This window comes from Populus trichocarpa, chromosome 5 (assembly GCF_000002775.5).
Source record: "Populus trichocarpa isolate Nisqually-1 chromosome 5, P.trichocarpa_v4.1, whole genome shotgun sequence".
In the NCBI taxonomy this organism is placed as follows: domain Eukaryota; kingdom Viridiplantae; phylum Streptophyta; class Magnoliopsida; order Malpighiales; family Salicaceae; genus Populus; species Populus trichocarpa.
The window spans coordinates 8,891,800-8,906,794 of NC_037289.2; the positions used below are offsets into that span (position 1 = coordinate 8,891,800).

At 41.9% G+C, this 14,995-nt stretch overlaps 1 protein-coding gene across 1 annotated transcript; it reads right to left on the reverse strand.

Moving 5' to 3' along the window:
• Positions 1–2,760: 2,760 nt before the first annotated feature.
• LOC127905332 (uncharacterized) lies at positions 2,761–9,723 on the reverse strand. The gene is given in 5 exon segments (XM_052452947.1): positions 2,761–6,079; positions 6,487–7,163; positions 7,165–8,454; positions 8,692–8,820; positions 9,370–9,723. Coding segments are annotated over 5 exon segments (5,769 nt in total).
• Positions 9,724–14,995: the final 5,272 nt, after the last annotated feature.

The following is a 14,995-nucleotide window of genomic DNA, read 5'->3' on the forward strand; positions in this document are numbered from 1 at the left end:
CCTTTTTTTTTTTTTTTTTTTTTGAATGTATGAAACGGCGTCGTTTTGGAGAAAACGCGCCGTTTCATTTAAATGTGGCGCCAAAACGCGCCAAATTTCAAATCAGCCCTCAATCATCTTTTCTTTCTTCAATTGCATCCCTGCCAATTTCGGTCTCCATCCCTCTTGTTGGCCGCGTTTTTCACTTTAGTCCTTGGTCTCTGATTTATGCAATTGAGCCCTTAATTGATCAAAAAACTTCTAATTTCTTCAATTAGGCCCCTGAATCAATTAATTCCAGCCCCTCCATTTACGCGCCTCTTCCAATTTGGTCCCTGGTTTCGGATTTTCTCAATTAAGTCCCTAATTGGCCCTTAAACTTCAATATTTATGCAATTAGGCCCCTGATTTGACCTAATAAATTCCTAAAAAATATATTTTGGCCCCAGAACTTAAATTTCTTCTAATTAAAGCCCAAATTGACTTAAAAATCAATTTTTCTTGCAATCAAATCCCCTATAAATTCATTTAAAAATCAAATTAAGTCCATAAACATCCAAATTTGGGCTTTTCTCCTCAAATTTCAAATTTTCCTTCTCAACAGGGCTCTCCTCCTTCAAGAACATACTGTCAAAAATCCAATCTTTGTATTTTTAACCTTATTGATCGATTTTCCAACCATTTTCTGAGCGCTTCTGCCTTCTGTTATTTTTTCTTAACCTCCTTTTGCTATATACATATTTTTATATATATTTTGTGGGGACCCAAAAATGGGTTACAACAGATGCCCCCTCTTTATAATGCTTACGGAGCAGAGGTTTTGCGCAGTAAGTTTTATAAAGATAAACCCTAAACGGAACTCCCAAAACTGATCTTGTTGAAGCTTGATTGACCTGAAACTTGTCTTTTACAGCAATCCTCCTTAACTTCAAAAACTATGATCAAAATTTATCATCTTGAGATCCCTTCTGGTGATCTCTCTAAACCAAAATCTATAATTATTGCTTACTCAACTTGGAATCCCGTCTGGCAATTCCCTTTTAACCAATATTGAAATACGAGATCCCTTCTAACGATCTCCTTCAACAAAAAATCTTAGAATCCCATCTGGCGATTCCTTGTAACCAATGTTGAAATATGAGGTCCCTTCTGACGACCTCCAAATAGCGAAATACGAGATCCCTTCTGGCGATCTCCTTTAGTCAACTTGGAATCCCATCTGGCGATTCCTTTTATTCAATGAAAAACGAGGTCCCATCTGGCGACCTCCCAATAATGAAACACGAGATCCCTTCTGGCGATCTCCTTAAATCAACTTGGAATCCCATCTGGCGATTCCTTTTATTCATGAAAACCGAGGTCCCATCTGGCGACCTCCAAATAGTGAAACATGAGATCCCTTCTGGCGATCTCCTTTAATCAACTTGGAATCCCATCTGGCGATTCCTTTTATTCATGAAAAACGAGGTCCCATCTGGCGACCTCCAAATAATGAAACACGAGATCCCTTCTGGCGATCTCCTTCAATCAACTTGGAATCCCATCTGGCGATTCCTCTTTTTTTCCAACAGGTAATACGAGGTCCCATCTGGCGACCTCCAAATAGCGAAACACGAGATCCCTTCTGGCGATCTCCATCGACTTGGAATCCCATCTGGCGATTCCTTTTATTCATGAAAAACGAAGTCCCATCTGGCGACCTCCAAATAATGAAACACGAGATCCCTTCTGGCGATCTCCTTTAATCAACTTGGAATCCCATCTGGCGATTCCTCTTTTTTTTTTTTTCAAACAGGTAATACGAGGTCCCATCTGGCGACCTTCAAATAGCGAAACACGAGATCCCTTCTGGCGATCTCCTTTAACTTGGAATCCCATCTGGCGATTCCTTTTATTCAAAGCGATACGCGAGGTCCCTTCTGGCGACCTTCTTTGACCAATATCGAAATACAAGATCCCCTCTTGCGATCTAAGACAACTTGGAATCCCATCTGGCGATTCCCTTTTATTCGAAGCTGAAATAATGAGATCCCTTCCGGCGATCTCCTTTAATCAAAAACCAAAAAATCCATCTTGTAAATCGGTTAACCTGGAGTCCCCTCTGGCGATTCCCTTTTACCGCTTGCTCGATGTCGCTCTTCCTGATGGCAGGGTTTGACCATTATTATTTTCTCTTCTTGTTGTTTTAGAACCAACTCAATGATTTTTTTCTTCGTCTTCAATTTTGTTGGAATGTATTAAGATCTCCTCCTGTAACGATCCCAAAAAAAAACATATATGCAATGATTTATGATTAGATGCCATGCATGCATTCGTACCTGGTTTTGAAACATAGGCCCCATCATCTTCTTCGAGTTCATGAGACTCCCTCTTAACATGAGCTTGCTTTTGAAGTCGTATGCTGGATTCCTCTCTCGTGTTGCCTCCGATCATATTCTTGGAGAAGAAATCTCTGACTTTCTTCAAATAGTCTTTTTTCAAAATGTATGACTTGTCATTGCCTCTTTGTCATGCTTTTGTCAAATGTTTTAGCTTGGTTTTTTAAAATTTATAGGCTTTCGTACATGAAAATATCTCTTATTGCCCCCAGTGTAGGGGTGTGATTCTAGTCTAGGCTTTTATAGAGAGAAGAAATTCGTTCAGCCGATGCTAAACTTTTTTAAATGAGATAACACAAGACATGCACTGTTGGGATTCATGCAAAAATGACTGTTGTGAGATCAATGCAAAAGAGAAAGAAGTCAATGGCCAAACTTTGCTTTATTGATTTAGGAGCCTACATCAAGCATAATATCTTTTTACAGAGTCAGAATTCACAGGTCGAGCTAGGTCTTCTCCATCCATTCTAGCCAACTTCAGTGCTCCTCCTGAGAATGCCTTCTTAACTATGTAAGGACCTTCGTAATTCGGTGCCCATTTGCTTTGATCGTCTCCAGGTAGTGACAATATTTTCTTCAATACTAGATCCCCTTCTTGAAATAACCGCGGTCTAACCTTCTTATCATATGCCTTGGCCATTCGTTTCTGGTACAGTTGGTGATGACATATTGCAGCCATCCTCTTTTCACTGATCAGGTTCAGTTGCTCATATCTCACTTTGGCCCACTCGGCCTCTTCTAATTCGGAGTCCATCAATACTCTTAACGACGGGATTTCTACTTCCAAAGGCATCACTGCTTCCATACCGTACACCAACGAATATGGAGTTGTTCCCGTCGAGGTCCTAACTGTAGTGCGGTATGCGTGAAGAGCGAATGACAACATCTCATGCCAATCTCTGTATGTGACTACCATTTTCTGAATAATCTTCTTGATGTTCTTGTTGGCGGCTTCTACTGCGCCATTCATTTTTGGTCGGTATGGTGAGGAATTCGAATGCTTGATTTTCCATTTAGTACACAGCTCCACTATTATTTTGCCATTGAAATTCTGTGCATTATCTGTCACTATCTTTTCCGGAGGACCATATCGACAAATCAAATCCTTTTCTATGAACCTCTTCACTACCTTCTGTGTTACATGGGCATACGAATTAGCTTCCACCCATTTGGTGAAGTAGTCAATAGCCACAAGGATGAATCTATGACCGTTGCTAGCTTTTGGGTTAACAGGTCCGATCACGTCGATTCCCCACATTGCAAATGGCCAAGGAGATATCAGATTAAATAGAGGAGCTGGTGGCATATTGACCTTGTCACTGTAAACTTGACATTTATGACATTTCCTGACATAGTCGATACAGTCTTTCTCTAGTGTCATCCAAAAATAACCAGCCCTTTGGATTTTCCTTGCTATCATATGTCCGCTAGCATGGGTTGAGCAAATCCCCTCATGGACCTCCCGCAATGCCTTTCTAGCATCTGCCTCATTCAAACACCTTAGCAGGGTTCCATCAAATGATCTTTTGTACAAAATCTCTCCATCTAAATAGAAGTCTATAGCCAACCTTCTCAAGGTTTTCTTATCCGTTTTGGAAGCTCCCATCGGATATTCCTGATTTTGCACAAGGTTCTTGATATCATAATACCAAGGCTGTCCGTCTATCTCTCCTTCAACTAAGCAACAATGAGCTGGGTCATTTCTAATGTCAATGTGTACCGGTTGTACTTTGCACTTGAGATCAATGGTAGTCATAGCAGCTAGTGTGGCCAAAGCATCCGCAAAATGATTCCCCTCCCTTCCCAGATGGGTGAATCTAATTTCTTCAAATTCCTTTGCTAGCGTGGATAGGTATTCTTGGTACGGCCTTAACTTTTCCTCCTTAGTCTGCCATTCCCCTTTAACCTGACAGATAATCAACATTGAATCTCCATATACATCTAACTTCTTTATCTTCAACTCTAATGCCGCTTCTAACCCGAGGATACAAGCTTCATACTCAGCTGTGTTGTTGGTGCACTCGAAATGTAGTTTAACCGAAACTGGATACTGTTTCTTATCTGGAGAGATTATTACCGCACCGGCCCCGTTACCATATACATTCACTGCACCGTCAAAAAACATCGTCCACCAATCTGTCTTCTCTTCTTCTTTCTCTATTGACAATATATCTTCATCAGGGAAGTCAAAATCCAAAGGTTCGTAATCTTCAACAGCATTATCGGCCAGATGGTCCGCGATTGCACTTCCTTTTACAGCTTTCCTTGTCATGTATACTATGTCATATTCTGCTAATAGAACTTGCCACCTTGCAATTCGACTTGAGAGAAATGGCTTGTTACAAATGTACCTCAGAGGATCCACTTTTGAAATCAACCAAGTGGTATAGTATAACATATAATGCCGCAACCTCTTTGCTGCCCACACCAACGTACAACAAAGCCTTTCTATCTCCGTGTATCTAGACTCACATTCAGTGAATTTCTTACTTAAGTAATAAATAGCTCTTTCCTTCCTTCCGGTTTCATCATGCTGACCCAATACACATCCCATAGCTGCTTCAGTCACTGTTAGATACAATACTAGAGGTTTTCCCGATACCGGAGGGACCAGTAAAGGTGGATTTTGCAAATAATGCTTGATTTTATTGAATGCCTCCTCACACTCCTCATTCCAGGTTCCAGGATTCTTTTTCCTTAGTAGTCGGAATATTGGTTCACACGTCGTTGTTAACTGAGCTATGAACCGAGCAATGTAGTTTATCCTTCCCAAGAATCCTCTTACTTCCTTCTCCGTCTTAGGGGATGACATAGCTTGGATGGCCCTTACTTTATCTGGATCCACCTCTATACCTCTATCACTTACCACAAATCCTAACAGCTTACCCGATTTAACTCCAAATGAACATTTGGCAGGATTGAGCCTTAGTTCATACTTCCTCAATCTCTCAAACAACTTCCTCAAAACTTCAACATGATCCTCTCCTCTTTTAGACTTGGCAATCATGTCGTCTACATACACCTCAATTTCCTTGTGCATCATGTCGTGGAACAAAGTCACCATTGCTCTTTGATAGGTTGCTCCTGCATTCTTCAATCCAAATGGCATGACCTTATAGCAGAATGTCCCCCACGGTGTGACAAAAGTTGTTTTCGTCTTATCCTCCGGAGCCATTTTTATCTGGTTGTATCCCGAAAAACCATCCATAAAGGAATATGTGGAACTCCGGGCTGCATTGTCCACTAAAACATCTATGTGTGGTAAAGGAAAATCATCCTTGGGGCTAGCTTTATTCAAATTCCGAAAATCCACGCATACTCTAATCTTCCCTTCCTTCTTAGGCACCATAACAATGTTAGATACCCATTGTGGATACCTAACTACTTCTAGAAAACCAGCATCCCATTGCTTCTCGAGTTCTGCCTTGACCTTGATCCAGACATCCGGGTGGGCCCTCCTCAGCTTCTGCTTGATTGGCTTACAGCCTTCTTCCAACGGTATCTTGTGTACTACAATATTTGTGTCCAAACCGGGCATATCTTCATAAGACCAAGCAAAGACATCTGCATATTCTTGTAACAGGGCGATCATTTTTGTCCTTTGTTCAGAAGTAACTAAGGTACCTATTTTCAACTCTTTCTTGAGCTGATCACTACCCACATTGATGGTTTCGAGTTCCTCGGCGATAGGCTTCCAAGTCTGTTCCTGTTGTTCTACTAGCCTGGTGAATTCACTAATATTGCTTTCATCCCATTCTTCTTCTTCCATAGCTATCACATGCTCGTTCAAGTTTGGCCATTTATTCTTGATGCTAAATATATGTGATGTTGTTGGAGATCCGCTTTCAGGATTCCTGAAAGCGGGAAGTGTTTGGTGTAAATGCATAAAAAAGAAAGCAATTTGTGGAAAGTGCATGATCTCACAATTTATTTAAAGAAAAAGTGGGCTCCATGACAAACATAAAATCTAACCGACAATTGAGCCTTGATTGTCGACTAGCGAAAATAAATGAAAACCAAACAAAGCAATGACAAAAGCATGTTAAGACAAACAAAATTGGTTTACATTTTGAAAACCACTGGAGCTTCTTGGGTCACCCAATTCTGAAACTTCTCGTCTTGAGCCAACTTGCGCACAAAGGTCTTGGCGGAGACTTCTTCTATGGTGTAGACCGTCAGTTGTGGGAGTGCTTCATCTCCCTTTCTTGCTACTGTCTTCATGTCATCTCCTTCCACCTTGTTTTCCCCCAAGGTATTTATGCTCAGGTTTGACAGCTCTTGATCGAGGCTTTCAGCTTCTTTATCATGTTGCATTATGTATGCAGCTTTTGAGAATGACACGCTAAGGGGAGGGATTTCTAGCTTTTCTTCATCAGGCTCTCTTCCTTTAATTCTAGCCATCCTTCTTGCCCTTCTCCGACCAGCAGCCCACCGATAATCTTCTTGGTTAGGTTGGTATCCTAACCCAAATCTTTGAGCAGCACTTTTCATCCTTGCCAGATTAACCCCTTCTGGTATCCTGATAATAAAGTTATACTGAACTGGGATCCCGCGGTTCAAAAGGCATAGACTTGCCATCCTTGCTGCTTCTGAGATCCTTGGCCTTCTTAGCACTGTATTCTCCGGCACCCAGTCGGTGTTCACAATCTCAAAGGCATGGATATTGTTACCCTTGCAATCATTCGCTTCGATAAAAGGCACAGCCACATTCTTTATCATGGATACTGTCTCCTCAGCCTTGACAGTTACCAACATCCCATTCATGATATACTTCAGGCATTGGTGCAATGACGAAGCTACTGCCCCCCGCTGCATGAATCCAAGGTCTTCCTAACAACATACTATAGGAAGGATGGATATCCATAACTTGAAGTGTTACTAGGAACATTTGTGGTCCCACATATAGCTCCACTTCTAGAGTCCCAATTATTGGCCTAGGGGAGCCATCATACGCTCTGGCCATCATAGTACTTGGCCTTATATGGGATTCATCGATCGGCATTTCTTCCAACATGTGCTTTGGCAACACATTAAGGGCCGAGCCGTTATCAATGAGTACTTTTCCTATGAGGCAGTCCTTGCACCTAACCGTAATGTATAAGGGCTTGTTATGTCCGGTACCTTCAGTATCGAGCTCATCTGCTGTGAAGTATAGGTAATTAGTTGCATGAATCCTCCCTACTAGATGCTCCATGGTTTTATGTTCAATGTCTTGGGGTACATATGCCTCATTCAATACCTTTTGCAAGGCGTTTCGATGCGGCTCAGAGCTGAGTATCAAGGACATAAGGGAGATCCTAGCTGGAGTCTTCTTTAGTTGATCTACTATGCAATATTCACTATGCTTGATCAACTTCAGGAATTCATTCGACTCCTCTTCCGTTACGGGCTTATTAACTTCTAGTGCTTGGTCCAGATCTACCACTTCTTTGCCCTTTGCCTTCCTCAACTCCTCGGAAGTAAAGCAACGACCACTCCTGGTCAACCCACTTATCTCAGTCTGGAACAAAGGAAAAGGAGCTTGAACGCTGGAGGCATAACCATAATTATAAGGCATGGCATTGTGATTCCCTTTTGTGTAGGACGGTTTAACCAAGATTAGCCTTGGGGGACCATTAGCTGTTTGTTGGACCCTGCATACTCCTGTCATCTCCATCTGACCTTCCATCATACTCACCTCTCCGCTGCTCCTTACGGGTTCAATCCTCAACTCCCCCATTTTTAGCATTTTTGCCATCTTTTCGCAAAACTCGATGCAATCCTCAATATGATGTCCTTCTCTTCCATGGTATTCACAGTAATCATCTCCCTCTAAATGGCTCTCCACCTTTGTCTTTAGAAATCCTGATTGTACCAACATGTCGTACAACCTCTTCATGGACACCTTCAACACCTTGCATTGATTTCCCTCTTCGATCATGCCTATTCCACTACTACTTGAGGCATGTTTAGGCAACGGGTTTGAATTAACATTGGGCTTGTCTTCAAAGGATACCCATCCTATCTTAATAAGCTCCATCAATCTTTTCTTGAAAGCGTAACAGGTTTCAATCCCATGCCCAGGATTACCCGCATGGTACTCACAAGTTAACTCGGGCTTGTACCAAATTGGGAATGGTGGTTGTAATGGTAGTGTAGGGATAGGAGCTATGTGCCCAATGCTCAATAGTTTGGCATACATGTCTTTCAAAGGCATGGGTAACGGCGGCAGTTGTTCTGAAGGGTATCTCGTATGGGGTCTTTGGTAGTGATTTTGGTAGTTTGATTGGTTATTTGTTCGATTAGGGGAAAAAGATTGGTTAAAGTTTATGCGTGAGAATTGAGAGGTAGGTACTTGTGGATTGTGGGAATCTACTTTCTTGCCCTTATACCCGTCTTCCAGATTGTTAACATCGCCTTCTCTCTTTCTTCCAATAAAGCCCTTCTTTTCCACTGGCATTGCTATTCGCCCAGCTTTGATCCCCTGTTCTATCCTCTCAGCTATGCGTACCGCATCATAGAAATGTTGAGAGGAGCTACCCATCAGGTGCTCATAATAAGGTGCTTTGAAGGTATTGGCAAACAAGCTCACCATCTCCGTTTCTATCAAAGGGGGTTGGACATGCATTGCCTCATCCCTCCATCTTTGCGCATAAGCCCTTACTGACTCCTGGTTCTTTTTCTCCATTGCCATTAGACTTGTTCGATCAGGAGCGATTTCCATGTTAAATTTGTACTGTTTGAGGAAAGCCTCCACCAAGTCTCTCCAGCTCTTGATCCTGATGCTGTCTAACCTCATGTACCAGCTTAAAGCGGATCCTGCTAGGCTATCTTGAAAGAAATAGATTAGCATTTTATCATCACGGATTACTTCCGCCATTTTGTTGCAGTAGGATCGAAGGTGAGTGTTTGGGCATTCCAAACCGGTATACTTAATGAACTCTGGTATGCGAAAATCTTTTGGTACCACGATGTTTGGTACCAAACATACTTCGGCTGCTCGCATAGGATCAAACCAGTCATTACCCTCAACTGCCCTTAATCTTTCTTCCAGAGCAAATAGCTTGTCTTGGTCTATCAAATTGGGAGACCTATTATCCGGGACTCCCTCCGTTGTTAAGTCAACAGTGACTGGAGTATGAGGTGGTAAGATAGGAGTAATAGGCACAAACTGTTGTTCATTGGCCGAGTTTGCCCCCTGGTTTTGAGATGCTTGAGGAATGTGAACTGCTGGCGCTCCTTCAAGCTGTCGTGCTGATGTTCCCTCCCCATTCTTAGCCCTTAGAAGCTGCTCAAGTAAGTCGGTTAGCCGAGAAACTTCATTCTTTACAGACTCCAACTCAGTCTGATAATGTGACTCCAAGTGAGCTCTTTCTTCGTTCTCCATTCTCGCTCTGGACCGGGTGTTGTGGATTTTGGATGTGGGACCTATGTTTCACGATCTGGAATGCATATGAATTAAAAACAAAATGTGTGATGAAAAAATGATGCTCATGCAATGTATATTTTAGAGCCGACTCATGACTTTCGTAATCCTTTAGGCAAGATTTCTGAGTTGACCCGATTACTGTAAAGGAGGGTTTTGCCAAGTTCTTTATCATAGTAGCTTACCAAAACATATTTAGAAAGAAAGATAGGTCATGCCTTCTTATAAATAGAAGAAGCTTATACATTGATAACAGAACAGGGCATTATACATTGCTACCCTTAGAAGGCATTTCCTCTATTAGCTAAATCCCCAATAAAACAGGTGATGGCTGCCATATATTCTCGATACTTTGAAGCATCATTTCCCACTTGAGTAGCTTGTCGTTGCAACCTTTCCGCATAGCGGGCTGCTTGCTCGACCTGCTTCGTTATATGCCTTATCTTATCATGGAACACAGTGTTATCTGCAATTATCACTTCGTTGCTGGCTCCTAGGGCTTCATTACTTCTTTCCAACACTCGAACCATATCATCCGACCGGGCCAACTTATCCCTTACCCTCTGCAGTTCCTCCTTTTCGATATCCAGCTCGGCTATTTTGGAGTTAATTTGGACTGTAAAGCTGTCCATGTAGCCTTGACATTCGTGATGCTCTTGCTTAGCCTTACTGAGATCCTCCTCCATCTCGAAGTAATGGCTTCTCAACTCCCTCAACTCTTCTACTTGTATCTCGATCTCAGATTGTAAAGTCATCATTCTTCCTTTCGAAGACTCAGCTCTTTTCTGGTAATCTCTCATATCAGACTCGGCGGCCTTTCTTGCACTTCTCTCTTCCTCAAGCTGCACCATATATTGAGCTCTAATCCTTCTTTCCTCTTCTATGTCGAGCTGGGCCAGCCGATTCTTCTCCTTTTCAACTTCTATTTTCTTTGAAAGAATGCTCTTTCCCTTCTTCAAGGAATCCATCACCTCTTTGTCAACATTCATCTTGCCTTTTGTTGATCTTTTAACCTTTGCCAACTCTTTTTCTGCGAGCCCATTCTTCTTAGCCAGCTCATCATATTCGGTCATTCGTTTCTTTAGCTCAGCCTGGACCCCTTTTGCTATTTCTTCCGCTACCTCGACCCTTTTCTGCCATTCCTTTAAAGATGTCAATTGTTTATCTTGTTTTTCCAACTGCTGGTTCAAGTAAACCCTCATCGTGTTTTCTTCCTCTAATTGATTTTCCAACAGTCGCAGCTGCCCTTTGCTCTTGCTGAGATCAATTCTACATTGTTCTAGCTGCTTTCTCAGCTCTTCCTCAATATCAGTCCTTTTCCTTTTTGGTTGTTCTATTGCGGATTCTGGATGTTTTGGTATGGAGAAACCCCTTTCTTCAAAAAGCTCTTCATTCCTCCAAACTACATAATTCTGGCTGAATGATGTTTCAAATGTGCTCCCTTCTTCCCTTTTTACCATCAGGGGTCTTTCCCAATCCTGTCGGATAAGCTCCATCTCTTCGAGGAAGGGTTGGTGCTTGAATAAACCGATGAAATCAGCTAAACCCAGAGTTCTTGGCGCGTACTGCATTCCACCCAACTGTCTTGTTACTAGGGCGGGCGCGTAACTGATGTACCCGGTTATACCAATCAAAGGAACCCATATCTTATTTCCACAACTCATTGTGCAGATGGCATTGTTCATCCATGGTGCTTTCCATTTGAAGTTGCTCCTTGGCAATGCTGCATACTTATCTATCCATGCTTTCTCATCCCAATTCTTCCAAGTCTCATCCATGGTAACCTTTAATGGTCGTAGGTCAAACCACCAAAAGTTGTTAAAAATGTCCCTTGGTGTTTCGATATGACTGATAATCCATAAATACAACATAGGGGTGCAACATCTCATGGCTCCTTTTCCATGCATTCTGCAGTGATTGAGTGATAACATGGTTTCTCCCAAAATAGCTGATGAAGGATTGATCTGGTCACGCTCGTATTCGATGAAGACACTTGCTGCTTCCAAACTGATGACTCCGATTTCTGAAGGGAACAATACTAGCCCAAAAATGGCGAAGGCCACCAACCTGTATCGTTCCTCTCCTAACTTGCCTTCCTCAGCATTTTTCTTCATTCGGGCTTCTATGACCTTCCATTTGAACCCCCCATCGGCGACTCTACATTGACTGATCTTTCCCAAGCCTAATAAACTGACTACCTCCGAAGCGGTGTCTTCAAATCTTCGCCTTAGATAGATCCTGTGACTGTTGTTTGGAAAATCTAGAATCCTTTCATATTCCTCTAAAGTCGGTGTCATATCAATGTTCCCAAAGGTAAAACTCCGATAACTAGGATCCCAAAAATTCAGTAGGGCTTTGATTGCTGCTGCTTGTACGGGTAACCTCATTAGTTGTGCAATTCTCCCGTATCGCCTTTCAAAAATAGTCTCATCAATATATTCCATAATAGACACTAACTTCCCCAAGTCATTTACCATGTGATTTATCTTGGTAATGCCAGGCAACCTACTAGCATCGATTCTTGGGCATTTTCCTTCAGCTACTTGAGTCAACTCAGATTCTTGTCCAAACTCTTGGAAAGATAGGTACTTAGTCATGATTTCGGCTCAAAAACCTGGATTGATGATTTTAACATTATTAATCATGATGAAGATGAACGTAAGATAGATATCCTAAGGACAAGTTCTATTTATTAGGTGAGAATGGGTAGGTTTTCTATTTGGTCTTTAAAATGGTCTCATATCTGCCCAGTGACGTTCTTCGTAAAGACAGTATGGGGGCGTTGCAAGGAACAGTTAAGGTAAGTATACCCACCATTACCAAGCAGGCACTCAGATATGAGTTGGGTGTTTCACGCATCTGAACCCTGACCAATAGTCATAGGGCAGATCGCTAATCCCCCTCCTAGCTTAAAGCTTGTGTGTGTTTCTCAAAAATCAAAGTATGTGATGCATGTGACAGTTCTATAAGATGTATGAGACAGTTCTATACAAATGCATGAACAATATGTGTAAAAATATTTAAAGCGTATAAGAAAGTAACAAAAGGAAAGGTATATTAACAATAAACACACGAAAACAAAAACAAATCAGACAAAAACAAAGCTTAGTCCACAAGGTCCCCAGTGGAGTCGCCATTCTGTCGCACGTGAGCGACGTCGCGGCGATCGTCCACCCTCGAATGTGTGATATGGGGGATATATATCTGGTCAATGTGAGGAGACAAGGAATTCGTTGTCTCTTAGTAGTGAAAAATGGTGTGGGAGTCGCCACCTAGTATTTTGGTCACTAGGAACCCTAACTGGTCTCAGAGATCGGGCACGGGGACTGGTTGCGTAAAGGGAAGGTATTAGCACCCCAAATACGCCCTACCTAAGGTAAGCTGCATTGTTTATTTGTCTGATAAAATTCAAGGTCTCGTTGTGTTTCCTAGTTGTTGGTCCGTCTACGGTTTAAGAAAAGTCCTCCTCAATAAGGAAGTCCTTATCTTATCGGGTAAAAACCTAACCGTTCTAATGTCTATGTATGTTGGTCCGTCTATGGTTCAAGAAAAGTCCTCCTCAATAAGGAGGTCCTTATCTTATCGGGTAAAACCTAACCGTTCTAATATCTATGTAAAAAAACCATATTTTTAATATCAGGAATACGTTTTATGTATAAATTCGTAATCCCAAATCTAAAAGAAGACAAAAAGATTTTTTTAGAATTTTTGAAATATTGGCCTAGTTCTCATGGCTTTAATAAACTGGTTATTAAAGCCGAAATGCATGTTAATACATATATTGTTTTTGAAATTTTCTTTGTTGTGTGAAAATATGATGTTATAATATTTATATATATATATATTGGAGAGACTAGGCCGTATTTTAAAACAAAACATTTTTTAAATATGTATTTTGTACGTTTTGACGCAAATCGGGTATTTTTAATACTGGGTTTGTATCCTTGCGGTATAAAAATACAACCAAATATTAATCTACTTTGATAAAGCAAATGCAGAAAAATCAACAATATTCTCAAAGATATTTTAGAAAATTTTTGAAAGCAAAAGACATTTTTTATTTTGAAAATCTTTGATGTTTTGATGAAAACCGGGTATGTTAATACCGGATTTGTATTTTTACAGTATAAAATACCAACCAATATTAATCAAAATACAGTAATAAAATTACAACAAAATCACATATATTTTTCTATAATTTTTGCATAATGTTTATAATTTTTTCATATATATACATATACATATATATATATATATATATAAATAATACAAAATATAATATATATATAATATAATATATAATATTAAATGGGCTGGGCTGGTCCGGCCCAACCGACTGGGCCGGACTCAGCCCAAAATTGCTGGGCCGATTTTGGCCCAAAATGGATTGGGCCGATCTCGGCCCAAAATAAAAATATTCTCTTCTGGGCCAGACCCGGCCCAGAAGACAGGGCTGGGCCAGGACCCGCCTGGCCCAAACTCAAAACGGGCGGGGGGAATTAATTTCCCCCCACCCCTGCATGCAGAACGCTATTCGTTCTGCATGCAGAGAAGGAAATAAAGGAATAACAGAACAGGGGAGGGAGAAGAGTTACCTGGCGCGGGGTGGCGGTGGCTTCCTGCGTTTCTGGCGGTGCTGTGGCGGAAGCTGGTGGCGGCGACTTGTTCACGGACAGCGACTCCCGGCGGCGCTGCGGCTGTTTCCGACGGTTTGGTTCATTCTCTCCGTTCCTCCCTTTCTCTTTGTTTTCTCGGTTTCTTTTGTTTTCGGGTTGGTCCTTCCTCTCTTCCCGTTACTCTTCGCTGTTTTTTTTCGTTCTCCTCTCTTCCTCTCCTTCGTTCTATCTCTTCCCCTCTCTCTCCTCTGTTTTTTCGTTTTTTCCTTGCTCCTCCCCTCTGTTCTCTTCTCTTTTTTTTTCTCTCCCTCCCCCATTGCTGCTGTGTTGGCTGTTATTTATAGGGCCAAGTGAGTGGGTTTGTACTGTGGAGCATGGGGAGCAACCGGCCGGTCGGCCATGGGGCGCGACTGCCAAGGCTCGGCCCCCCTCCCCCTCGGTTTTCTGGCAGGTGCGCGGTGGGTGGTCGGCCATTGTGTCCGGTCGGTGGGCTCCAGGCGAGAGTGGCCGGCAAAAATTCAAAAAAAAGCAACCTTTCTTCCTTCTTCCCCGCTGCGTGATCGGTGGAAGAAGATGAACAGTGTCGTTCAAAACGACACCGTTCTGCTCTTTCCCTT